Source organism: Larimichthys crocea, chromosome IV (assembly GCF_000972845.2).
Source record: "Larimichthys crocea isolate SSNF chromosome IV, L_crocea_2.0, whole genome shotgun sequence".
NCBI lineage: Eukaryota > Metazoa > Chordata > Actinopteri > Sciaenidae > Larimichthys > Larimichthys crocea.
In genome coordinates this window covers 3086239-3112790 of record NC_040014.1, presented here as the reverse complement: position 1 = coordinate 3112790, position 26552 = coordinate 3086239, and the positions used below count along the sequence as shown (strand labels likewise).

The 26552-nt window shown below is 40.1% G+C and overlaps 1 protein-coding gene across 7 annotated transcripts in view; it reads right to left on the bottom strand.

The window, feature by feature from the left end:
* The window catches only part of vav2 (vav 2 guanine nucleotide exchange factor), a 195297-nt gene that overhangs the window by 27935 nt on the left and 140810 nt on the right, over positions 1-26552 (bottom strand). For 4 of the 7 annotated variants that reach the window (XM_027278581.1, XM_027278578.1, XM_027278582.1 and 1 more), the window contains exons 4-8: positions 21762-21830; positions 13302-13407; positions 11256-11354; positions 9384-9452; positions 8400-8500 (exon numbers count right to left, since the gene is read on the bottom strand). In XM_027278581.1, the coding sequence (XP_027134382.1) occupies positions 8400-8500; positions 9384-9452; positions 11256-11354; positions 13302-13407; positions 21762-21830 (444 nt within the window). Of the gene's footprint in view, positions 1-8399; positions 8501-9383; positions 9453-11255; positions 11355-12948; positions 12964-13301; positions 13408-21761; positions 21831-26552 lie in introns of all 7 variants that reach the window. The other 3 variants (XM_027278576.1, XM_027278580.1, XM_027278577.1) reach the window with 1 other exon arrangement.

Here is a 26552-nt window from a genome sequence, read left to right as displayed (position 1 = left end):
GCCGATTACTGCAAAACAAGTCACAACACTTCACTGCGTGATGATGTTGTAGAGTTCTTGTCGTGCACAGATATGTTATTTATTCTCTGCACTGATCCTGAGAGCGCACATACTTTTTTCCCTCCTATTTCTTTGGGCGACGTCAGTTTGCATAGGTAATAGGCTCATCGCAGGCCTCTTCCTTAAGCCTAGAGGGCCATGTAACACAAAGTTAGTCTACACAGAGACTCATTCCTACTAATAGATAAAGGCAGGCAACACTCCCTCCCTCTATCTCATGCACGCACACACACATACCCTTCCTGGTTGAGTCATTGACTCTCTGATCTGTTGAGCAATGGTTGGATATCTTAATTTGCACGCAAGCCTAGATAAGGTTGCTAGCCAAAGGTCCCTGTAAAAGACTGAGGGTTGTCACATTGAAACCAGAATGCACATGGAGAGAGAACTGGAGGAAATACAGAAGGAGAGTTAAGCAGAAACGGTTGTCTGAACATTTTCATTGTTGATGGCGTAGGTTCAACCCTTTTTCCTGAAGAGTAATAGCCTTATTGAAGTTAAGCAGCAAATAATTTCGTAAACAGATGTCAGTTTACTTGAAGTAAAGCTGAGCTCCTCTTTTGTTTTTTGTTCTTTTGTTTTTTTTGTTGAATTTGGTTTGCTGGATTCTTTAGATGAAATGCTACACCCTCACCCACATGTGATTGTGGAACAGTTCATGTCATGTTGAAACCTCGCTCCCATTCAGCCACAAGACATCCATAAGGTGATATGGTCTGCTCACAGATGGTGTTCACAATTCATCCCAAAGGTGGATTGGGGATAAGGGTCAGTGCTTGTTGCAGGCCAGTCAGTTCTTCACGAAAACTGGGAAATATTTCTTTACAGACCTTTTGTGCACAGAGACAACCCAGACGTTTAAACTTTTGGCACACATGAAAGCAAACTAAAGTAAAATATCCTCCATTTGTTGGTCTTTAAGATTCAGGCCCCATATTGTAACTAATATCTACCTGGTTCTTGTGTCATGGATTTGATACTGCTAGATCTGACAGAAATATCTAACATTTACTTTCATTCATAAACAAATTTGCAGATGACATACCCTTCATCGTTAATATTTATCTTCAGTGACATTCTCCAAAATTCATCACAGGGTTATTTTAAGAAATCGCTTCATTAGATTTGCAGATCTGTGGTCACCAGCTTCGGCTGTCTGCATGTGATTGACATGTATACCTGCCTCATTATGAGCCACTGCTGTGTTTTGTCCCTCTGTGGCAAAAGCCAACAGTGACCGGGGGATTTGGGCTCACACAGCACTGCTCTCACAAGCACCATGGTGATTTCTGAGGACCTGGCTTGGCATAATTAATTTGGTATCATCGCCTGTAGACCCTCTGACCTTTACAACAATGTGCTTGTATCTTTTTTTGCTCACGTCTGTGCAAAAGATGAAAGCCGTTTTTTGTTTTGTTCTTTTGTTACTGAACTGAATGCCACCCTGAAAATGTCACTGGTTTATCTCGACGACTTCTCACTCCCTAAGCATCCAGAGCTGGCTGAATGGAAAAGTGCACTCAGAGGAAGCCCTATAAACTAAATGGGCACCTAAGTACCCTCTGTTTGATATCCTCATTTGCGACATCCCAACTCATTTCCGGAGTAATCTGGATCCCTGAATCCTTGCGGTGCCTAATCATGGCCGCACTATGAGCCTTTTTATTGGAGGTCGTTGCTCTATGTTCTCCTCCATTTGCTGTGTGCTGGATATGTTGAGTGGAGGTGAGGGGGTCCCAATCCATGTGTCAAGATTATAGCTGGCTCCACAGCCTGTCACTTCTGGTTTGCTTGGAGATTTCCTTAGTCGCGCTGGTTCGGCTCGCAGGACTCCACGACGGTGGGGGTTAAGGCCCAGGGCGCAGTTACTCAAAATTGCATTTTCTGTGAAATAACATGCGCGACAGCGAGCTCATTAGAAGGAGGCGACACTGCAGGGCGTTATCACCGGCACTGAAAAGAATAAAACAGCTATTTTTTACCGCACCAACAACTCTCCAACCCGAAGGAAAACTGTCTCAAAACAACTTCTGCTGCTTTGACTTTCTTTGTCTGCTCCTTTTCTTCATACCCACGCCTGTTTGCAAACTTCTTGTTTTTTTTTTAAGTTTTGAGAGCTGTGGGTTTTTATAATAGCACAATGTGAAAACTTGCCAATTGCCTCAACTATGAGAAAAAAAGATGTCAGCTTTTGCAATAGTTCAAAACTTAACAGACCAGGAAGGCAAGGAAGAACATGCAAGCTACTCGACAGTGATGTAAACAATGTGGGATTGAAATGCCTCAAAAATCAGCTTTGCAAATGTTTTAGGAGGGAAAGGCAATTCAACACTTTTGGACCTCATAACACAATACATTTTGGAGTAACATGCAATGTCAACATAAATTGCTTGCATAAATCTCCACAGGGCACCATGAGGCCATTCTCTGGCCTAAGGCCATGAAGCTTTCTTTTCTTGAGCATAAAATCCTCCTTTAATCAGAATCTGGTTCATCTTTACATTTTTAGTGAAGAGATGAAAATCGACATTTGTTCAAACACATAAGGAGAAAAAAGGACGGCATAAAAGATGGCATCAAAGCGGGCAGCATTTGCATCCGTAAAGCTCCTCTCTGGCAAATATTATTAGACCTCACTGTTGGAATCTAACTATGATTGTTTGGCTTTATAACTGTTTGAATATTTTGCATGAAGAATGCTGTGATCATTTATCCCCCATCGAAACTCAAAGACATTCAAGGCCATTCTAGCTGCTTTGAAAAAGGCGGATATGATAGCAATAGCTTGAGATATCCAAATTAATTGTTGAAATTTAATTAAGAATAGTAAACCCGAATTCAGAGCAGACACATACAGTATTTTAGATGGCAAATATCCAAGCTGAGTTACAAAGAAAACAGGATATGATGAGTCTTTGCCTCCCACAGCGATGTGTCCAGACGTGGTTGACAAGTAAGAGTATGCTTATCAACGTGCACGGACTAATTATGGATGATTGGGCCAAGAGTGGATGCATGCTGCACTGTGCTTGTGTGTCATTAGCCCTTTTGTTCCACTGCCTGTCTCAGTGAAGAGGACAAAGACTCTGACTATAGCCTCTCAAGTCCCAGATGAAAGGCTGTTATTAAATGTGTGTAAATATATAACTTGTTTCCACACAACATGGCGTCTAAAGATCCACTTATTTTGATTAGTTGTTAAGTGATATTTTAGTGTCACAAAGAGACCTTCCTTGTTTTTGTATGCACTGAAGACCTACAAGGTGTCATCATCTGCGAGTGCAAATACTGTATATTTGACATACGCACAGGGTTTGCTCCCTGCCTTTCTAAGATGCCGAGCAGACACTGATATGAGAAAGAAAATAGCATGGAAACAGTTGTACTGACTCTTTTTCATGTCAGACATGTGCTGATAGACACTCAAAATATACATAATCATTATAGTGCTTATTGTTTCAGGAAACATTGACATAGAACCACCATTTAAAGCTGATATGGCTAGTTGCATATTTACTATCTGACTGACAAGCTGGAACTTCCATGTGAACAGTGCCAAAAGCTGCAGTTCCTTGAACAACCACTTGAGGCTGGCTCCAAAAGTGAGCCAATCTCCATAAGGCCCGCACAGTCAGATTTTTACTTGGAAGGAGTTGACGTAGAACATACGTGCGGTTTCTCACTCAGCATGGTCATGGACCGCGATGGAATTGTCAGAAAAAAAATTGGCCCGTGTCCAAACTTACTTGCCGACCACTGAGCTATAGAAACCAAAACTGTTTTTTGTACAAGGCTGTAAACATGTTTATTTCTGCTGTGAGGTTGGGCATTTTAATATGAGGGCTTATGGAGATTGGCTCACTTTTGGAGCCAGCCTCAAGTGGTTGTTCAAGGAACTGCAGCTCTTGGCACTGTTCACATGGAAGTTCCAGCTTGTCAGTCAGATATGTAAGTATGCAACTAGCCATATCAGCCTTAAATGGTGGTTCTATGTCATCGTTTCCCTGAAACAATAAGCACTATAATGATTATGTATCATTTTGAGTGTCTATCAGCACGTCTGACATGAAAAAGAGTCAGTACAACTGTTTCCATGCTATTTTCTTTCTCATATCAGTTGTCTGCTCGGCATCTTAGAAAGGCAGGGAGCAAAACCCTGTGCGTATGTCAAATAATACAGTATTTTGCACTACGCAGATGATGACACCTTGTAGGTCTTCAGTGCATACAAAAACAAGGAAGGTCTCTTTGTGACACTAAAATATCACTTATACAACTAATCAAACAATAAGTGGATCTTTAGACGCCATGTTGTGTGGAAACAAGTTATATATTTACACATTTAATAACAGCCTTTCATCTGGGACTTGAGAGGCTAGTCAGAGTCTTTGTCCTCCTCACTGAGACAGGCAGTGGAACAAAAGGGCTAATGACACACAAGCACAGTGCAGCATGCATCCACTCTTGGCCCAATCATCCATAATTAGTCCGTGACACGTTGATAAGCATACTCCTTACTTGTCAACCACGTCTGGACACATCGCTGTGGGAGGCAACGACTCATCATATCCTGTTTTCTTTGTAACTCAGCTTGGATATTTGCCATCTAAAATACTGTATTGTGTCTGCTCTGAATTCAGGGTTTACTATCTTAATTAAATTTCAAACATTAATTTGGATATCTCAAGCTATTGCTATACATATCAGCCTTTTTCAAAGCAGCTAGAATGGCCTTGAATGTCTTATGAGTTTCGATGGGGGATGAAATGATCACAGCATTACTTCATGCAAAATATTCAAACAGTTATAAAGCCAAACAATCATAGTTAGATTCCAACAGTGAGGTCTAATAATATTTGCCAGAGAGGAGCTTTACGGATGCAAATGCTGCCCGCTTTGATGCCATCTTTTATGCCCTCTTTTTTTCTCCTTATGTGTTTGAACAAATGTTGAACCAGATTCCTTGACAAAGGATGAAAACTGATTAAAGGAGGATTTTATGCTCAAGGAAAGAAGCATCATGGTCCTTAGGCCAGCAGAATGAGCCTCATGGTGCCCTGTGGACGATTTATGCAAGCAATATTATGTTGACATTGCATGTTACTCCCCAAAATGTATTGTGTGTATGAGGTCCAAAAAAGTGTTGAATTGCCTTTCCCTCCTAAAACATTTGCAAAGCTGATTTTTGAGGCATTTCAAATCCCACATTGTTTACATCACTGTCGAGTAGCTTGCACTGTTCTTCCTTGCCTTTCCTGGTCTTGTTTAAGTTTGAACTATTGCAAAAGCTGACATCTTTTTTTCTCATAGTTGAGGCAATTGGCAAGTTTTCACTTGTGCTATTATAAAAACCCACAGCTCTCAAAACTTAAAAAAAAACAAGAAGTTTGCAAACAGGCGTGGGTATGAAGAAAAGGAGCAGCAAAGAAAAGTCAAAGCAGCAGAAGTTGTTTGAGACAGTTTTCCTTCGGGTTGGAGAGTTTGTTGGTGCGGTAAAAAATAGCTGTTTATATTCTTTTCAGTGCCGGTGATAACGCCCTGCAGTGCTCGCCTCCTTCATAATGAGCATGCTGTCGCGCATGTTATTTCACAGAAAATGCAATTTTGAGTAACTGCGCCCTGGGCCTTAACCCCCACCGTCGTGGAGTCCTGCGAGCCGAACCAGGCGACTAAGGAAATCTCCAAGCAAACCAGAAGTGACAGGCTGTGGAGCCAGCTAATAATCTCTGACACATGGCATTGGGACCCCCTCACCTCCACTCAACATATCCAGCACACAGCAAATGGAGGAGAACATAGAGCAACGACCTCCAATAAAAAGGCTCATAGTGCGGCCATGATTAGGCACCGCAAGGATATCAGGGATCCAGATTACTCCGGAAATGAGTTTGGGAATGTCGCAAATGAGGATATCAACAAGAGGGTACTTAGGTGCCCATTTAGTTTATAGAGCTTCCTCTGAGTGCACTTTTCCATTCAGCCCAGCTCTGGATGCTTAGGGAGTGAGAAGTCGTCGAGATAAACCAGTGACATTTTCAGGGTGGCATTCAGTTCAGTAACAAATAGAACAAAACAAAAAACGGCTTTTCATCTTTTGCACAGACGTGAGCAAAAAAAGATACAAGCACATTGTTGTAAAGGTCAGAGGGACTTACAGGCGATAGATGACCAAATTAATTATGCCAAGCCAGGTCCTCAGAAAAATCACCATGGTGCTTGATGAGAGCAGTGCTGTGTGAGCCCAAATCCCCCGGTCACTGTTGGCTTATTGCCACAGAGGGACAAAACACAGCAGTGGCTCATAATGAGGCAGGTATACATGTCAATCACATGCAGACAGCCCGAAGCCTGTGACGCACAGAATCTGCAAATCTAATGAAGCGATTTCTTAAAATAACCCTGTGATGAATTTTGGAGAATGTCACTGAAGATAAATATTAACGATAAAGGGTATGTCATCTGCAAATTTGTTTATGAATAGAAAGTAAATGTTAGATATTTCTGTCAGAATCTAGCAGTATCAAATCCATGACAAAAGAACCTGGTAGATATTAGTTACCAATATGGGCCCTGAATCTTAAAGACCAACAAATGGAGTGATATTTTACTTTAGTGTGCTTTCAACGTGTGCCAAAAGTTTAAACATCTGGGTTGTCTCTGTGCACAAAGAGTCTGTAAAGAAATAGTTTTCCCAGTTTTCTGTGAAAGAACTTGACTGGCCTGCAACAAGACCTGACCCTTATCCCCATCCAACACCTTTGGGATGAATTGTGAACACCATCTGTGAGCCAGACCATATCACCTTATGGATGCTCTTGTGGCTGAATGGGAGCAGGTTTCAACATGACATGACATGTTCCACAATCACATGTGGGTGCAGGGTGTAGCATTTCATCTAAAGAATCCAGCAAACCAAATTCAACAAAAAAACACACAAAAAAAACAAAAAACAAAAGAGGAGCTCAGCTTTACTTCAAGTTAAACTGACATCTGTTTACGAAATTATTTGCTGCTGTAACTTCAATAAGGCTATTACTCTTCAGGAAAAAGGGTTGAACCTATGCCATCAACAATGAAAATGTTCAGACAACCGTTTCTGCTTAACTCTCCTTCTGTATTTCCTCCAGTTCTCTCTCCATGTGTATATTCTGAGTTTCAATGTGACAACCTCCCAGTCTTTTACAGGGACCTTTGGCTAGCTGAACCTTATCTAGGCTTGCGTGCAAATTAAGATATCCAACCATTGCTCAATCAGATCAGAGAGTCAGATGAGCTCAACCAGGAAGGAGTATGTGTGTGTGCGTGCATGAGATAGAGGTAGGGAGTATGTGCCTGCCTTTATCTATTAGTAGGAATCGAGTCTCTAGTGTCAGACTAACTTTGTGTTACATGGCCCTCTAGGCTTAAGGAAGAGGCCTGCGATGAGCCTATTACCTATGCAAACTGACGTCGCCCAAAGAAATGGGAAGGAAAAAAGTATGTGTGCTCTCAGGATCACTGTGCAGAGGAATATAATACATACTCGTGCACGCAAGAACTCGTACACACACTCATTCACGCAGTGAAGTGTGTGACTTGCTTTTGCAGTAATGGCGGTATCATTTGAGGAGAGTGGCATATCCATGGCTGTGTATGGAATCATGACTGGGACCAGAACCTATCATCACCGTCATTACCATTACCTATGAAGCAGCCACACTCTGCACAGCAGGGAGGCAAATCACAGCTCTCCTCAGGGATGCAAATTATCTGCACGTTGCTCAGCAGCTGGGCAAAATGGAGATCCATCTCAGAGAAAACCCTGTTCGCTAATAAATCTCCCTGTTCAGTGTTTCCGTACAGGACTGGAATCTCATGAAATATCAAGTCATCTCTGTCTATAATGAAGTTGTGAAATGTTACTTTCTGAAAACAAGTGAAACAATCGATTTGCAGAAACATTATTCCTAGTGCACTTGGAGACTTTAGTATTTTAAGAATCAGACAAAGAGCTAGAAATGCAAAGAATACACACATAGGAGAGACAACTGTGCAAGCCAGTGCAGCCTTGAGTGGATTTAATGTGATCGTTTTGCTTGAACGGGGAACAATTGGTTACATGCTCTCTCAGCTCTTTCTTCTAACATGTTTTGCTGTAATTGACTTATTCTTTGAACCCTAATCCCAGCAATCCTCCGACTGATCTGTGGATACTCTACTTGATGCAGCCGCCTGAATATGAAAGAGCAGAAGAAAAGTGCAGCTTCTCTACTACAAGTAGATTTACTTGTACACTCGGTGTAGATAACATAACCCGACATGTGACCAACAACACATACACATTCATTCAGCTTACTGACCTTTCCTTGAAGTCGAGGAAGATCTTGCCCAGACCACTTCCTCCACTGACCATGTTCAGGTCGATGGCTCGCAGGAGGGCAAAGTGGACTTTGATTACATCCTGAGTGGACATCAGAATAAACATTAGAATCCACCCACTCTAATGCATATTTCTTCATTCATACACAGTTGCATACCTGCTTGTAAATTCAGCAAACGCTCATTAACTGTGAAGGTAGCTGTATAAGGTAGCTGTGAAGCCACTGGAGCTCGAGTCTGTACTGTATGTGATTTTATGTACTGCTATGTATTCAATGTATTTTATAATGTATTTGTGTATATTGTTCATTATGCTGCGTGCTATGGACCTTTCCTATGAGTCTTCTTAATAAAGTTACATTATATTATTATTATAGATAGATACACACTGTAGATAGTTATTTCATACTACAAGAGATGTGCAATGGAATATGTATCCATCCTCAGTGCAGGACATTGCTTATATAATATGCTTATATACACACACACACACACACACACACACACACACACACATATATATATATATATATATATATTATTTCCTTCGGGATCAATAAAGTATCTATCTATCTCTATCTATCTATTAGCATACAATGCCCTATGATTCAAATTATGACACATGTCTTCTTAGTATAGTACAGTCTATGTCAATATATGTCTGTCTAATAATGATGTTATGTGATACTGAAATGTTGCTTTTTGTTGCAAGAATTACAGTTTAGTTTTTCAGAAAGAAATCTTTTCTTTTCCTCCACCGTGATAAAAACACTGAAGCACGACGAACATCTCAGTGCACATCGGACCATAATCTTTGCATACCGTTCCACCCCTAATATACATATATACAACACATCCTGTTGTTCATCCAGCCACCCATACCCATACTGAATTATTCACTCGGCGTGCAACACATCCAGGCGTACTGTATAGACATCATTTTCTTTGCTTGAGCGGTCACTCACCTCAAGATTGACAAAGATAGTCTCCATGTCCTGTGGACTCAAGAATTGTTTCAACGGGATCATGTAATTCTGAAGAGAAACAAGAGATGAATCAGTGAACACGTGTCCCTCTCAAAAGGGACTTTTTCACTTAAAATGTATTGATAGAATGGTATAAAACTCCAGCCAAGCTTTTAGGAGATCTATAAGAATTTATGTGAAGGACAGCACAACAGAAAGATAACTGCAGCAAAAACAACAAAAATAAAAAAAATCAATACCACACCACACTGTAAAAAAATGGAGCCACATGTTATGTTTGAAGTTATTTAATTTCAGGCTATAACACTGAATGTGCCATTAAAACATGCTATACAGCTGTTCTCTACACTGCACTTATGCTTACAGAGGTAAAACCTGCCCACTGTTTCTCTAACATTGTTTTATGGTTGTCACATTCCATCATCATAATAATAACAAATAGATCAACTTAGAAGCAATGGAGAGATGACAGGCTTTATTAACCCCAACTCAATTACGCTTAACGAGTCCTCTGATCATAAGAAGGTTATTTATTCTCATTTACTCTCATGTTTGCCTGACGCGGGAAACGCAGGATACACATTTGGTTTAATGAAATTAGAGGAGCGGGTGATTTGTGGCGCTCCATCAAATTGCGAATGAAATCTGTCAATGTGGAAAAGTGATGTGTTAGCAGCACTGATCTCAGCAATGGTCCATTATAACACAGGGATGTGGTGTGTGTCTGAGAGAGAGAGAGAGTTTATGATTCTTGTGTGACTTGAAATAGTAAAAATGTTGATATGATTTCAAAGTTAAGTGTCTCATTATGCATCTAACAAAAAAAAAAGTTCTATTAGAAAACAGCTCATTCTGCTCTTCAGACCATTTGTGAAGACTGTGTAGGCGTCCTTTCTGACGGGGAACTGAAGCCATTATCTACACTCTCTTCAAGGCCAGTAAACAGTAATTTTACCAGAATATTTTCACATGTAACTTGTTGAATTGATGATTTATGTGTATGTGATTGCTGGAACAGTGGAAAGACTAACCAAGATGTTTCTGTCACGTTTAAATGATGTGTGTTTTATAATGAGTTAACAAGGTAATTAAGCTGATCTTAGTTGGGTAAAAGAGGGAAACTTGAATTTGGATGGTGTACAGTTATATTTTTCTATTTATTAAAGAAAGAGATGTAACAGTATAACCTTTCTTGGATGTTTAGGACTTTATTTATTACACTAAACATAGCAAAGTCTTTTTGCTTTGGCTGCTTTAAGGCAAACTGAGAACAAGTGTATGGTTTTGTTTTATGTGACAACTGACGTAGACGTTTTAATGATTGGAACCATGACCAAGCAAAATTCAAACCCAATCTGGTTTTACAATAATTCCTAACACTTTTGAGATGCTTACTATGCACCTAAGATCATAAATTACATAATCAGAAGTCTTTCATGGATTTGGGGATTAATGAGTATAATGCAATTTGCTGTCAGTAAGACGCAAGGATAACTTTGGAACTTTTTGGATAACTTCACCAATACTTGTTGCCGCTGTGTGTGTGCGTGTATTCACATATATGTCCTTGCGTCTGTGGTGTGTGGGTCTATACCTAAAGCCCTAAAGACGCAATGACTGGCGTCTCCTGTGGTGGCTGAGCTAATAATAACCAAATCGATCGGCCCCTATGACATTTGTGCTCCCCAATGAATCTGCCAATAGCTGACATTTCCATGCTGTGACCCCGGCCAACAGGCTTAAGACACCAATGAAGAAGAAATGACAAAAGGGAACTTTAACACGACATTGCTTGCACCATGATAAAAATGAACATATCAGTACCCTCAGATGTCACATTGTGACACTTACCTTCTCAATGTCTTCTAAAGTTTTGTAGTACTTCGCTTCAGTCTCCTGGATCTCCACTAAGCAGCAATTTCTCTTGTCATCTTCTGTCATACCCATTTTCTACGGTGAGAAAAGGAGATATAATGAGTCAGGACAGTTTAACTGCACGATTCTGGATTACTGATTATCATTTTATTTTTTAACATAATACTGGTCTACATGTTTTAATACGCTTATCCTTTTTGGATTTTAATTATATCAGAGCTTGATTATTATTTCATTTTTTTTCAGTCTTTTATATGTGATCACAGCTAAGCGTTTTGCAAACTGTGCTTCTGTGCTTTAGAATTTGAAACATGTTTTCTACCCCTCCTGGCAGCAATTGGTTTCTCTTCATCTCCAAACAGTATGACATCTATTAGCTCACTCCTGAAAGTTGCTCGAGCTGTGTAATCCATCACACTGCGCTATCTGTAGGAGATAATGCAGTGCAGACTTTTCCAATCAATTTACACTTAAACTGTATTGCCATGCAACCATAATGTACCATGACAAAAATTAATGCCGACTTGATGTTGACCATGATTGATTACACGACTCAAACTGGTTTCAAGAGTCTGCGATTCAACAGGATAATCTACTCATTATCAATACCGCTATCCAGGGAATCCTGGGTATGAAATTGATTGGATTTTGCTAATTGATGTCTGAAAATGAACGGAAACCAAAAGCTGCTGGAACAAAAGGAAAAAAACTAAACAAAAACACAATCAATATAATAATAATAATAATAACAACAACTAAAGTTTCCAAATCAGCTTGAATCAGATCAAAATATTCACCCATGGCTCGAGTAAAGCGATAAATGGAGGCATATGAGCCGTTGAGCATTTGTGTGTCACTGTATCCGTGGGCAGACTGGCCAAATGAGGCATACGTATGTATATGTAGATGATTCAAGATTTCTTGTTTTGTTTTTATATCCATGCCAGCAGGCATGTTTGTGAGGGGGTGGATGGGGAAATATATAAACTTATCTACATAGAGCATTTCTCATTAGACCTGATGTCTGATGTCTGAGTAAGTCTCCATGTACGAACATGTGCATTCTCTATAAACACGTGTTTCTTGGAAAGAACAATATACTGTAATGCATATTGTCAGTGACTCGCCCAAATGACCATGGACAAAACAACAAAACAAACAAACAAAAAAACATGCAGAGAAACTTTATTTATACACTGATTTTCTATGCTATAGTGGTGATATAAGCAGCCTGACTGTGGAAAAAACGAACTAAGCCATCTGGGACATATTTGGCTGTTGATAATACAAAAAATGGGGCTAATAATGTAGAAATGCAAGTCCAGTCTAGGCCTCAATCCAGCATGTAATCAACCAATCAGAAACAAGGCTCATAGCCAGCACGATAATGTTTATTTGTCTCGTGCTTTGATGGTTCCATGTGGCAGCTGGTGGTCCACGCTGACATCAGTTAACACTGTAGTCACCGAGCTGAAGTCACAAGCGTCTCCAATGGGCCCTGAGTCAGACTGGGAACCAGATGGGTTCTCCTTTTCCCTCTATGCACAGGTCAGTAATCTAACTGGCAGGTCGTTCTCTTGGGATGCTGTGAGTTTGTTTTTTTAAATGAAGTGGTGGAGGGAGTTAGCTGACGGGGTGGGAGGTGAGTCACAAGCATAGTGGCACTCACCTGCATGTATCTGATCTGCAGCATGAGAAAGGCAAAGCAAGTCAGAAGTCAAATTTATCACCAGTTATGTAAGAGACATCGAGGAAGAGATGAGACGTCATGCAGATACTGTATGATGGCCCCAGAGACAATGACAATGCACATCACAGAAATATAAAGTGTGTTTTCACTTTTTAGCACTATATGTTCATCCTTGGCAACAATCGAGAATAGAGTTTAATAGAGTTTAGATTTACATGTAATAAGTCAAATTAATGTGTGTTAGAGACCCTCAGCAGGCATCAGAGTCACAATATTCACAAAGCATCAATAACTAATTAAAAAACAAACATCCCTAATCATCAAGTTCTCACCATGGGTTGTCGTACTTCCACCTTAATGATGTCCTCATAGATGTCATCCCCATCGTCCTCGCATGGCACACAGTCATAGATGTCATCCTCACCCAAGTCATGCTCACTGGGGGGCACAAGTAAAATGAACAGTTGTATCAGAGCACAATCTGAACTCAAAGGATGAATCCTTTTACTGTGCCAAAAAAGCTCATATGTCCAGCTGAAAGGCCTTGAGCAGTCTGTGCAAGCTCATTATCTCTCACGAACCCTGCCCTTAGAGTGATACAGCTTTTCCAGACAAGGGGACAGAGCATCCAATGTTCACAAACCTCCACCGCGTTGTGTTATTGAGTGGCATTTCCCTTTAATGTGTTTTCGTTGCTTTGGCACCCAGCTAGCTAACTGACCTTTAATTAGGCAAGCAGCCAGCAGAGCAAAGACAGTTACTGTGGAGAGAGAACATCTTCTGGGAAGGATCCTCATATTCTTGGAGCAACCCAAACTGTATCTCCCTCTGTTCTAGGAAAGCAATTATTGTTTTGGAAACTTATTGCTGCAGTTGGGTTCTCCAAGCAGGAATACACTTTGGCAATGCGCCCATAGTGATGTACTTAATAAACTGGGAGCTTTAGGCCACCAAAAAGAAAATAAATGATTAAATACTGTAAATAAATAAAGGTAGTAAGTGTGGTCTGCTAAGTAATGGAGGACCAGTTATCAAGCTTGGCAACTGTTGACTTGTTCAAAGGAATTCTATTCACCTCAAATGTATTGAGGTGAAGGCAGTATGCCCACGTATAATGCTGTCATTGATTGAGTGTACACTGTGGGTGACAACAACCTGTTTGTTTACACTTATGCTATGAGATATGATATGATATGATATGATATGATATGATATGATATGATATGATATGATATGATATGATATGTAGAATTAACAATTCCTGTTTGCAATGCACCCATGAATAAACAGAGATCATTGGATCACTTCCATTCATCCATCCATTTCCTTATAAGGGTTGCTATGTCAAATAGAATGTATTTGCCCATGTTAGTGTTACCGTCAGCACATTCTAGGCTGGAGACACTGTTGTCTGCTTATGTTAAAAAAACGTAAACGGCAAGCTTTCTGTTATGTCTAGGAAGGTAACATAAGGCCCCTTCGACCTTGGCCACCACAGTGTTGAGATAGACTGGCACCTATTGTTCTCAAGCAAAGCCAAACAACTAATACTCAAGGACCTCAAGGACCACACTTAACCCTGTGTAACCTAAGGATAGAAAATTCCATAACATGTTCTAAATTGATGAGTTTTATCAAGGAGTGATGGGAGTCCGCACGCTCAGAAAAGGAGGACCAGGGTTCAAGTTTGTGCTTAAATGTCCTTGAGCAGCCTACCAGCTCAAGGGATGCTGTTTTGTGTTCTGACCTATCCTGAGCGGGGGCAAGCCAAAAGAGGATTTCTCTTCTTGGATGAATAGTGCCTCATCTAAATGTATCTGTATGTGATCTCCAGCATGTTTACCTCCCTGTTTGAGTATTCTTAAGGAAGATACTTCCCTACTTGCCCAACAGGGGCCATAACCTGGCTGTCCTTGAAAGGTTCAGACCAGAAAATTGATTTTCCCTTTAAATTGATTCATGAATATTCCAAAACAACATTTATGGGCACAGGTCTGAAAAAAGTTTTTCCATCATCACATGGCTACATAGAACTGTTCTGTTTCTACCATCACTGCTTAAATATTTCTCCTTTCACTGTCTGTGTGGACAGGGTATTAAAAAAAATCAGATAGAACTGAACTCGATCAAATATTCAGCTTTGTCATGCTCATGAGAGGAGTTGTTTAAAGTTTTAACTGAGGTGGCTTGGTTCACTCAGCACTGTGCTTCTTCTTTCTTCATCAAGGTAAATAAGCTCTTTATTAATGCTTTTTTGACAGCAGATGTTGTCCTTCATTTTGCTTTAATCCCACAGAGACAGTATTATGTGATGGAGGTTGAGTGCAGTGATATGAATATGACCCGTGGAGAGACCTAAGAGGAGTGTGATCTCCAGGGAGAGCATGGAGGAGGAGATGGAGGGCAGTCTGAGTGGAGACATTTTTTTTTATATAGCATACACATAGTAAGAACAGAATGAAATCATTCTTTTTCATCAATATATATTGATCCTGAACTTGATTGACATTAGTGACAGCTTGTCAAAGGAAACATTCTATTGATTAGCGATGACATTTAAGCCCCTTTCTCTTCCCCAGGGGTTATTTTACCATTAGCCATTGCTCCTTTGGACCAATCAGAAAAATCAAGAAATGTCTAACACTTTTCATCAACTACTGATTGATTGCAAAGTGAGCTTAAGGTTTATCAGTTTTGGAGGATAAGCTTGTATCAACTAATTTGATTTTTCCAAACCATAAGCTGTGTATGCCCCATACACTTTTCCTTATTGTTTTAGATTCTGAAACCTCCTGCAGATTTCTAATTACTGATGTCACTGATGAACTTCTTAACTGACTGGTGGTTTCAAATGTCAATATACATTGATCCTCAAGTCAAATAACTGTAATGGACCCCATGCCATACTTAATGCTGTAACATCTAAGCCCAAACTATACTGTAATGGGGTTCACAGAACCAAAATACTTTCTTGTTTTACAAGCAAATAACTTTAAACTACTATAACTCTAAAACTGAGATGTGACCAATCCAAACTTTAATATTGAAACTCTGGATGCTGAAGTCATTTCTTGTAACTTGAAGACAGTTTGGTCACTTCTTACTTCTTCAGTGGGCATTTTGAGGGCTAGGAATTGGTCTTAAAGCCTTTCAAGTTTAGTAGTGGTCAGGTCAATGTAACTATGTTAAGGTTATGTGTTTATTATATACTATTTTGCCTTATTACCAGTGTATATACTGTACATTCAGTCATGACCTTGCACAGGTTTTCATTCAGTAGTTTCATGGGATTCAACTGCCTTCTCACTCTTAAGACACAGTAAACAGACAATTAGTTTTTAAGTTCAAGGTTAGGATTGGGTTAATGAGGGTTCAGGCATGTAGTGTTGATAGTTTGGTTAATGTTTCAGGTTGCCAGAGTTTGCATAAGTAGCACAAGTAATTGTGTGTTTGTATGTTCGTTTTCAGGAAGAAAGTTGGTGAGAAAAGAGAGGAACATATTTCTTGCCAGTGTAGTTAATCTGTCGCACCATGACTTTACTATTTACACCCCTTTGTCTGTTGGGCTTTAGTGGTCAATAATAGTATATCATTCTAAAGCATTTATGTGTGTGTGCGTTTCTGTGTGCTTGTACATGTGTATGCATCAGTAAAACAGAGAGTGGGAGTAGAATCCTGAGGAATCATGAATTAGGTCTTATTTTCTGTCTGATTACACAGTGACAGGCCGGAGGGTGTCCAGTGCATTTGCACGCAATCGGCCCGCTAGCCTTTTCTCCTGGCCTCAGTTTACATCAGTGGAGAAGAAAGATGGGGTATGACTCACCATATCAGAGCTGCTGAGCATATGTCCCTAAAGGCTGGGCTGCCATACATGTTTCTATTAAAATAATGTTACGTTACTCTTTTTTATACAGGAGGTTGCTTTTGTCAGAGAAGTGATATACTGCGTGGGGAGCTCTGGCATCGAAGTTTTAGAGTATGGTAATGCTGCTACACTGCATCTGTAGAGCTGATACAAAACACTAAAAAAAGACATCAGCAAACTAAGTAAATGTCTAAGGCCCTTGGAGGTTTCATACATTTATATATCACTATATTTCAAAATGCAAGTATGGTGGACAACATACTGATGGGTTTGCTATCCATAAAGTCTGATTATATAGCCTATTCAAACAAGAACTTTGTGGAGGAGGGTTCCTAGGCAGCAGGATCTCAGTCTGTGGGAACTTTACATGGGAACCGGTGGGATGACGGCTTTAAAGTCCAGCATAGACCAGCCAGTACAGTGTGTGGACTGCTCCACCACTCTAAAATCTCAAAAGATGCATGACTGTAGGTTCTATGTATGCATTAAGTGTGGATACCTGATATAAGCCTGATGGGCTGGACTGGGTTTGGATAAAAATGTAGAAACGAAGAAGTCTGGTATAAATCTACCTATAGGGTTAAATAAAATAATGCTTTTGGATGGTCATCTACAAGGTGCAAAGAGCTATAAGCATGTAAAAAACAGGTGCATGACAGGATAACACTAGATAGATAGAACTAGTAAAATGAGCTTGGATCTGGTTCAGACATGAAAATATAGAATGCCATCAGGTTCAGGGGGTGCTTGGCTAGGCTATCATTCTCTCTCTCAAGCTGCACTCCAATGTGCATTTCTATCAGAAAGTAAGTTTTAGTTAAAGAAACTTTTATTTACAACTGCACATAGTTATATTTCACTGCTCTCTTCTGGGACCTCCTAGCACCTCTATATGCGGAGAGCCTAAGGCAGGAAGTGGAGCAGCAAATACCTCCATAGGGTACAGAACAGAGCAGGCATCAGTGACAACAGAAATGACATTGGCAGGTTGCAAAGTGGTTTGCACAAGAAGCAGTAAGGGATAGGCAGGCTAATGCGGCTGAGCTATCAGCTGATGTAGGCTGGCTTGAGATCAGCCACTAGCAGCTGGGATTGTTAGCTGAGACTTTGTGTCCTGCTTGAACTAATGCTCAATGCTGAATGTGTGTTTCTGGACCAGTGAGTGTATAAAAATAACAATGGAGTAAAAAAAAAAAAGAACTTCCCCCCGAAGCACTGATGAAGTAAGTCTTTTTCTTATCAACAGTGAGGCTAAATTGTGATGTTCTTCCCGAGGGTGGCACTCCACATAACATAACTATGCCAAAAAAATCCAATGGCATTCAATTTTGAAATTCTTTACGTACATATGGAATATTTGTCCTGGTGGTAACTTATTTAGTCTTGTTAGTAGGGTGACAATGAAAGTCTGCAGCAAGCTGGAGTGAGCACTATTGCACTTTAGACAAGTAAACCAGCACCACTTTTAAAAGTCAACAAAATTGACTTTTAAATGAAAAATATCAAAAGGTTTACCAAATAGGACTCTAGGAGCAGAACTATATTTTTGATTCCCTAGAGGGACAACAGTGGATGTCATTACTCCCTGCTGTATGAGCCTACATCATGAGGATAAGAATACTCCAACACACTCATAACAACAAAAGGCAGCATTGGGTGTGAATCAGTGGTGATGCCAAGAAGTGATTGCACAGTCTGGGCTTTATTGATAATTGAGATGATGACTGCGGAGAGAAAAATCTTTAAACCTCACATCCTATAGTGTCATATGGTGTCTATTTAGTCATGTGTAACATGGTAGTAGCAATGGAAGGCATAAAATACCAAAATATATCTATTGATCTTTATTTTACAAAGTCATTTATTTTGAATGTGGTCTTTAATTTAAAGACAATCTGGGATTTAACACCTTCCAGTAAATATCTTAGTTGAGCTCTATCCATTCTTAAGCTATTGACTTTTCATGTCAACCTGCCCAAGGGATTAATGGAGCAGCATAAACTTCAAAAGAGTGACACAAAGGGATTGTGACACTGTTTGCTTCCGAATGGAAATCTATGTGTGCCTCTCGCGGAGGAAAAAGTCCCTTGGCGAATGCACCCGATCCCCCCCTCCATTTCATGCTTTGTCAACTCCAGGATGGAGTCATTCCAGACAGGGAAGACTCAGAGTTAAGCGAAGTGAAGACATCACAAAGCCAGAGAGAGGAAGTATGGATCAGGTATACCACATTAACCCAGGGGACCTCAATTAGATGGAGCCTGGACCCTACCTGACTCAAGCACTCCTGCAAACGGATACCGTGCAGGCGAATGCAAACTAGAGCATCTTATCATAGAATCCCAATAACATTCACTTATATCCACCATTTACAAGTGAGCTCATCCTGACAGCCTAAAGCCTCAATCCACCTCACCTGACATGAATTGTTCGGACATGATATTGTAAATATGGAAATCATCCAGCATAGTAAGTGACCTCTACCAAACCTCTAAAGTGACACAGTCAACCACAAATGTCTGTGCATATGTTGCTGGAGGTAGAACAGTGATGTCACCTCTAAAAGCCTTGAATGGGTTTTACTTTTAAATACAGTGTACCATCATTACATTTGTGAAGACTGAACTTCCAGCGGTCCCCAGAGACCTCTAACGGTGAACCAGTTCAAGTCTTTTGGCTGCTCTGGACGAGAATGAATTGCTGATCGATATTTTGCCGCATGGCCTCCTGCAGCAGTCTTCCATTTAACGTTTGGTCCGCTGGCATGATCTCGGTTTTTAAATCTAACCTCAAAATCCATTTTTATAGATTGCTTTCTGTAGCAGTTAGTATCCTTTGTCATCTTATCACTGAACTTAATGATGCCATTTTATTTATTTATATTGTTTGCCATTATATGTTTTACTCTTCCATGCAGGTTTATTTTCTCACACTAAAAATATTTTTGATGACAATATTGCAGTTTTATTCCTTACATGTTGTTTTTATGACACCCGTCCTGTCAATGTATTATTCTCTCCTTCTGGGGGGCTCTTAAATGCTACTTCATCCATGAAAAAAAAATAAAATAAAAGAATCACTATTATTACTGTGGCACAATCATCATGATCCTCTCCGTCACTCTCACAGTTCATTTAAGCGCTCATTGTAAATTATGAATGCATTAATCTTCCCGGGATAATTAATAAGTCTTTGAGAGCAGGGTTATTGCTAGTGTGGCCTATGTGGCAAGTGTGTCCAACTGCATTAGGTGCAGGACCCGCTGATGAATCAATTATGCGTCTAACCATTGATGAAACGAAATGCACGCATGTTCTCTGTAAAAGGTCAAGAGCGGCGGTGCGGCAGAGCGACATGATTAATTCAATAAGAGCAAGGTGTCTGCCCTTACAGGTTACACAAAGAGCACCGTGTTACTGACCATTTCAGGAAAAAAACACGTGAATCCAGGAAGGTTACAGGGACTGAAACACACTAGTGGAAAGGAGGAGGAGATTGTGCAGTTAGAGATGTGAGGCCAATTAAAAACATAACCAGCAGCTATAAAAATAACACAGTATACAACAGGCACCTTACGTCTATGCTCACTTGCTTTGCACTTGTTGCTATGGATACCATACACTCACTCTAGCCACTAGATCCTTCAGTAGTCATTTACAGTATAGTCTTTATAGGATTTAGAATAAAACACAGAACAAAGAGGGTCATTTTAACCACTTTTTAAAATCCTTTTTTTAAAATAAAATCAACATGTTGTAAGTAATTCCTTCACTCTCTTCACTTCTTTTGCTAGATTCAGTTCAGTTGGCGAGGTAAGGGCCCATGTTCAAAGCTTGCAAGGCTACATGTTTGTCTAAGCTGCACTCTAATCCAGTGTTAGCCTGCTCGGCTGGGTCTCCTCTCCTCTAGCAAGAGCACATTCGTCATCCCCTAAAGACAATCATGTATTCAGCCGGCATATATCTATAACTCTCTCCTTTCCATCGCCCCGCTCTCCTCCCTCCTATCTCCCTATGATGAATGACACCCATCTCAGAGCCGTTAACTAATTATTCTCCATTAATCTGAGCGAAGCGGCTGCTGTCACCGCTGGAACCGCTGCCAACTCCGAGACCGAGCATTCGCACCCAGCAAAAACCCACCCACCCATCCACCTAACACACGCTGCCACAGTGGCAGTCGGGGAGACGGCCAAGCCAGAAGCCAGAGCAGAGCTGGCGTCGCTATAGTAACGGGCAGAGTGACAGAGGGCTCCGTGCTTATGTAATTAGGCAGTTAGAGGAAATTGGTAGAAGTGGCAATCATTGTTCACTCTGAAACATCGCAAGATGTGTGTTACACACATACACGATGGGTAGAAAATTGTTATGTATCCAAATGTGCTTTCTTCTTATGTATTTATTTTGACGATAAAAACACTTAAATGTGAACGTAAAAATGTGAAAAATCATTTGTCTACACATACTGCAAGTGCGCAAGTATATACATACACACATTATTACTTTCTGTTCTCATCATGACAGGAGCCTTTTTACTGTAACGATGCACTTTGGCAGCAGGAAACTTTTCAATCTGCTAGAACATACAATCTAGATATAAATATGCTTCAAATGATCCAAGGTTTAAAAATTCTTAATGATTCCTCCAACCATCATTGATGAAGTCTGCATGCAAGTTTTAAATTCTATTGATCACATTGTGAGGACAAAAATGTGTTTACACAGTCATATTGTAAGGACATGGCTCCCTTGTGGGAACCAAGAGCTGGACCAGTAAATTTGAGGTTTTGGACTTGATTTTTTGTTTAGTTTAAGATTAGGGTTACGGGCTAAGTAAATGCCAGTGTTGGAAGTTTAGATTAATTTAAATTTACAAAAAAGTCCCCCTAAGTGACAAAAAACAAGTTTTCTGAAGGTGTACTTACTCTGCCAGCTCCTCAAGGCTCCGGTACACGTCATCCTCATTCAAAGCTGTGTCCTCTGATGGAAATGGCCTGGTACACACACACACACACAAAAAAAAACACACACACACAGACACAAATAGTGAGAGAGGGTACAAAATACTTTATGACTGTACACACAATGGTGTGCCAGGTGGAAAAATAACCAGTGAGAAACTGTTCTATCTGCCAGGTTGTCTCTCTTAGCTCCATCACTATGGCAGCACAGCAGCAGGATGTATTCAACAGAAGACCCCATCAGTCACAAACAACATTGTCAAAACACATCAACACACTGCTGCTGACAGATAAAAAACCATGGCATCTTTCCACAGCCAACTTACACAGGCCTTCAGAGAGGAAAACAGCCTCTTTTTTTTTTCAAATGGATGGCCAGGTGTCTTATAAATCCACTCAGGAGGGTTGGGTTGCTTTCAAGGATCCTCAGGGACAATGTAGAGCAATATATCATATTGAAAATGACAAGTTTAGAGCTGCAGTAATTTTTTTTAACACAGAAAAAGCGATCTTCTCTACTCATATGTCCACTTTAGGCGATAAAACACAACGGTTATGGGACACGCTGCAAGTTACAATAGCATGCATAAAGGCATTCGACCCATCATATAATAATCTGAATAATTAATCCTCATTTTACATCTTTCATTCCTGCCCACTCAGGGTCAACAAATCCTCCTGGGAAGTGGCAGAGCATAAAAAATGGATAATCAATTAGCTCATTAAACAGGGCGGATTTATTTCTAATCTTTTTAAAGATATCTGATTTCTGAAAACATTATTCTTAAGTGTGCGATTAGATCCCAGATTGCTCAACCATGTTTATGACTTTATTATTATTATTTTATTTTTTTTTCCACAAGAGCTGATTGCTACAAATTATAGCCTATTAGCTTAATGTCGTGCACAATTGAAGCTCATTAAAATCAGTGAGGTCATGATCGAAGCTAATCATCAAATGCGCTAACGTTACTGAAACGGAAATAGCCCGTATTATTAAAATGAATCCTGAGCATCTCTTGTGTTTATAAGACATACTCAGGCTATCGCCGTTAACCTCCAAGCTGGAAGGATGGGAATATCTTTAATATTCAAAAACAAACACTTTTATTTATAGGTCATTACCAACTTTCAAAGTACCCGTATGCCCTTTCCTGTTAGTTTTTAGGCCTGCTTGTTTGTTTTCAGCGTGATAGCGGCATGCTGTTAACGTCCTCTCCTCAGGCTATAAATCCAGCCAGCAGTGGTTTATACTACAGTAAACAGCCCTCTAAGGCTGACCTTGACTCACTCAGTATAATGTAACTACTGAACACATGATATGTTTTCCTACTGTCAAAGAGATACTGGAGACACACACGAAAGACTAAAATTATTTAGTAAAAAGATGAAAAACAGAGCGAGAGACTGGAAAGGGAGTAATGGTTTCAGGTTTATGGGCACAGAGTGGCACACCTATGAGTTTGACCAGCAATCAGTTTGAATAAATGTCAAGCTAGCATCACTTAAGCATGTAAGTGTTTCTTAAGTGGGTTAGATTCAAACACACTTTACTGTTGATGAAATTAGTCATCAATTTTAGGAGCTATCACAACTACTATTGAGTCTGCAGTGCTAAAGTTTGGATTTTGTATGTTTCAGCGTGCAACAATGTGGCTGATCTGCCACAGTAATAAACCATCTGTTTACCAGAAATGCATCTCAGCCAGACCACTTAGATTTTGGGACTCCTCGGCATGTTTGGAAGGCATTATAAACCAATTTCTTCAACCAGCTTGTAAAAAGTGCAACATGCTGTAGTGAAGAACTTCGAGTTAGTGACAAATGCTGACATATGGAAAAAAATGAACACAAGATTTGGCTCTTCATCAACAATTTGCGTTTCCAAAACTGAAATACAAATATATTTCAAATGGGAAAAGAAGATTCACTTCAGTATAATTAGACATGAAATGTTTGTTGAGTTTCACACAGGTTTACTCCAACCAGATGGCCTGTGTCTGCTGAGCTGCCTCATATATAAACGGCAGTAACAACACATTGAGTGTCCCATTTCTCGAATATTATTTATCTATTTCATTTTAGGCACTTCCTTTTTTAATTGTATTATTTTTATGTTCATGTTTTGGAGTGTATACTTCTTTGTTGGCCTTCCTGAGGAAGTATTTTGTGTGTGTGTGTGTGTGTAATCCTATCTTGTAAAACTCATGATTATATAATACAACTTTCCTACTACTACTTTCCCGTTAATGTTGTGATAGGAAATATCCGGCAATGTTTTTTTTTTGCACGAAGGACGGATGTTTTTGCACCACATGCAGCTCATGGGGAAGTGGTTGGGGTATGTGTGTGTGTGTGTGTGTGTGTGGGCCTGGAGTTTTTCTTCTAAAAATTCTAAATGTTAACCTCTCTGACGAAAGCTATGATTTTATACTATGAGCAGAGTAAATAAAGAAATCAACATATTTCATATTATTATGTGTATAGTTGCTGGTGAGAAGTGAGTGCAGCATGGATATAAATGTATGGATGATACCATGTGGGAAAGTTCAAGAGAGATATAGGGACAAAGTGAAAAGCAATGAGTGTGTGTGTGTGTTATAGCTGCTCGTGAAGTGAGCTGGGAGGTGATATGGACAGTTCAGCGTCCGAGACCAGACATTCAAAGCTCTCATAAAAGTACTCGATTGTCTGTGAGCACTCAGCTTCGAAACCCTTTGGTGTTTAATGCCAAGATACGATCAGACGAGTGTAACACTTTATTGTGATAGGACGTCTTCATAAAGAGTGACCCGTTGATGTTTAAAGGGCCACATATCACGCAAAGTGAAAGTTATAGTGCGAGCCTAAAAAAAAAAAAGCAATAAAAACAACAGTGTACCTCTTTGTATTAATAGTATACATGCAAGTTTGTGCGTGTCAAGCTGTCTGTATCCATGTGACACCGCCAATTAGCCCCTGCGTAATTAAAGCAGTGGTCACACTGAAACAGTGTGTCAGCCATCAAGTTAATGAATGCTCAGCTAGATAGTCAAAGGTCAGACGGTCACCCTCGAGCATGCACACGCACACACACACAGAAAGAATCCCGCAAACTCAGCCTCCAGCCCTGTTTGATTCATTAACTTTGCAAATGTTTCCATGTTTAAGTGGCTGACTTCATTAAAACCTCTGTATTTTGGAGATCTAATTACAAGTACTATTATTAAGAAATAATAACACAAAAACTGCCTCATCTGATTTATGTTACTTTCTCACTCGCTGTTATGAACAGAAGCGCTGCGCAGAAGGTGCTTCCTCCAGAGCGTAATAACACACCCACATCTGATGGCCCCCTACAATGAAATGTGCATTATATTATAAGTTATTAATGGAGTCCCGCAGGGCAAAATTTAATTACATAGTAGTTTGTGGAGATAAGCGAACATATCTATCACCTTGGTGTTGTTTTGCGGAGCCAAGCACTGTCCAATGCTGCCGTTTTCATTTCCTTAAATGATACAACCTGGTATAATTGAACTATGTTTATAATTTCATCAGAACTCCAATGATGAGCCCTCTCTTGGCAATTTAGCAATGCTCTATTGTTTGTCCTGCAAGCTTGTTAATTCGTGTTGCTCAGGTCTGCACACTGTGCACTAAGCCAGAGCTGATGTGGTACTTGGAAAGGTTTCTTCTAAATAATCAGTTGTCTATTCAGAGAACACATTTGTGCATTTGTTTATCTGTTACATCCCTGATTATCCTCTGGCACTGGTGTTGTCCAAAAGCCTTGTTGATTTGGCTTGTTCAAGTCTTTGTCTAGTAATTTATTTGTACTGTTTGAGCACCACTGATTCTTATAGGTACACTTAGGAGAATGTTGCTGTCTTGGTTGGGTTCGATATGGTTGAGAGATTTGCCCAACCGGAGCAGATCGGCAACTTCTCAGTTTAAGCCTTTGTCAGAAGAGTTTGTGTTAAGTTAAATCCTAAAACACCTGTCTTTCAAAACCATGCAGCATGTCTTGGCCAGTGAACAAATACAATATCTCAATAAGGCTTTCTGATTAATTTAATGGTTAAGAACAACAAAACACTGAAAAAGGAAAAATGTTCTTTTGTAAGCAATGATTGCATGACTCTTTACTCTGCATCTCCTTCATTACTGTTTTGCTTGTTCTTGGTTAATTTCATTGTATCACCTCTGTTTCCTTCTCCATAAAGCCAATGCTTGTGTAAAGGGATTTTTTTTTTGCACATATGTGCTGGACAAAGCCGCAGCGAGCCGGCCCACATTGATCAACTATTGTCAAACAGCAGAACAACAGTGTAGCCGTTAGGTGTGAGCGCAAGCTCAAATGGAAGCAGTTTCATGTCCCAGGACACGGCTTTGTTTCTGCAGGGGTCAATAAATCGCTGGAGCTTGAGCAAGCTAGTGCACTTTGCCACTTATTGTACCAAGCCTGTCCATAAACCATCCCAGTCCTCTTTTAAACCTGGAAATGCGGTTTCATTTCAAAGCCTCTCCCGCCTGGGGATCGTGATTGTATGTGTGTGTGTGTGTGTGTGTGTGTGTGTGTGTGAAAAGTAACAGATGAGTCAGAGCATTTTTCTTTGCATGTGTGAGTTATTTCCACAACATATACGTGGTAGATTAGCACAGACGATGCATTCAGGAGGCATGAGTGAAAAATGAGGAATGGATATGCAATGTGAAAACTGCGTACAGTACTAATGCGTGTGTGAGGGGGCAGAGCTGTGTCTACAGAATGAA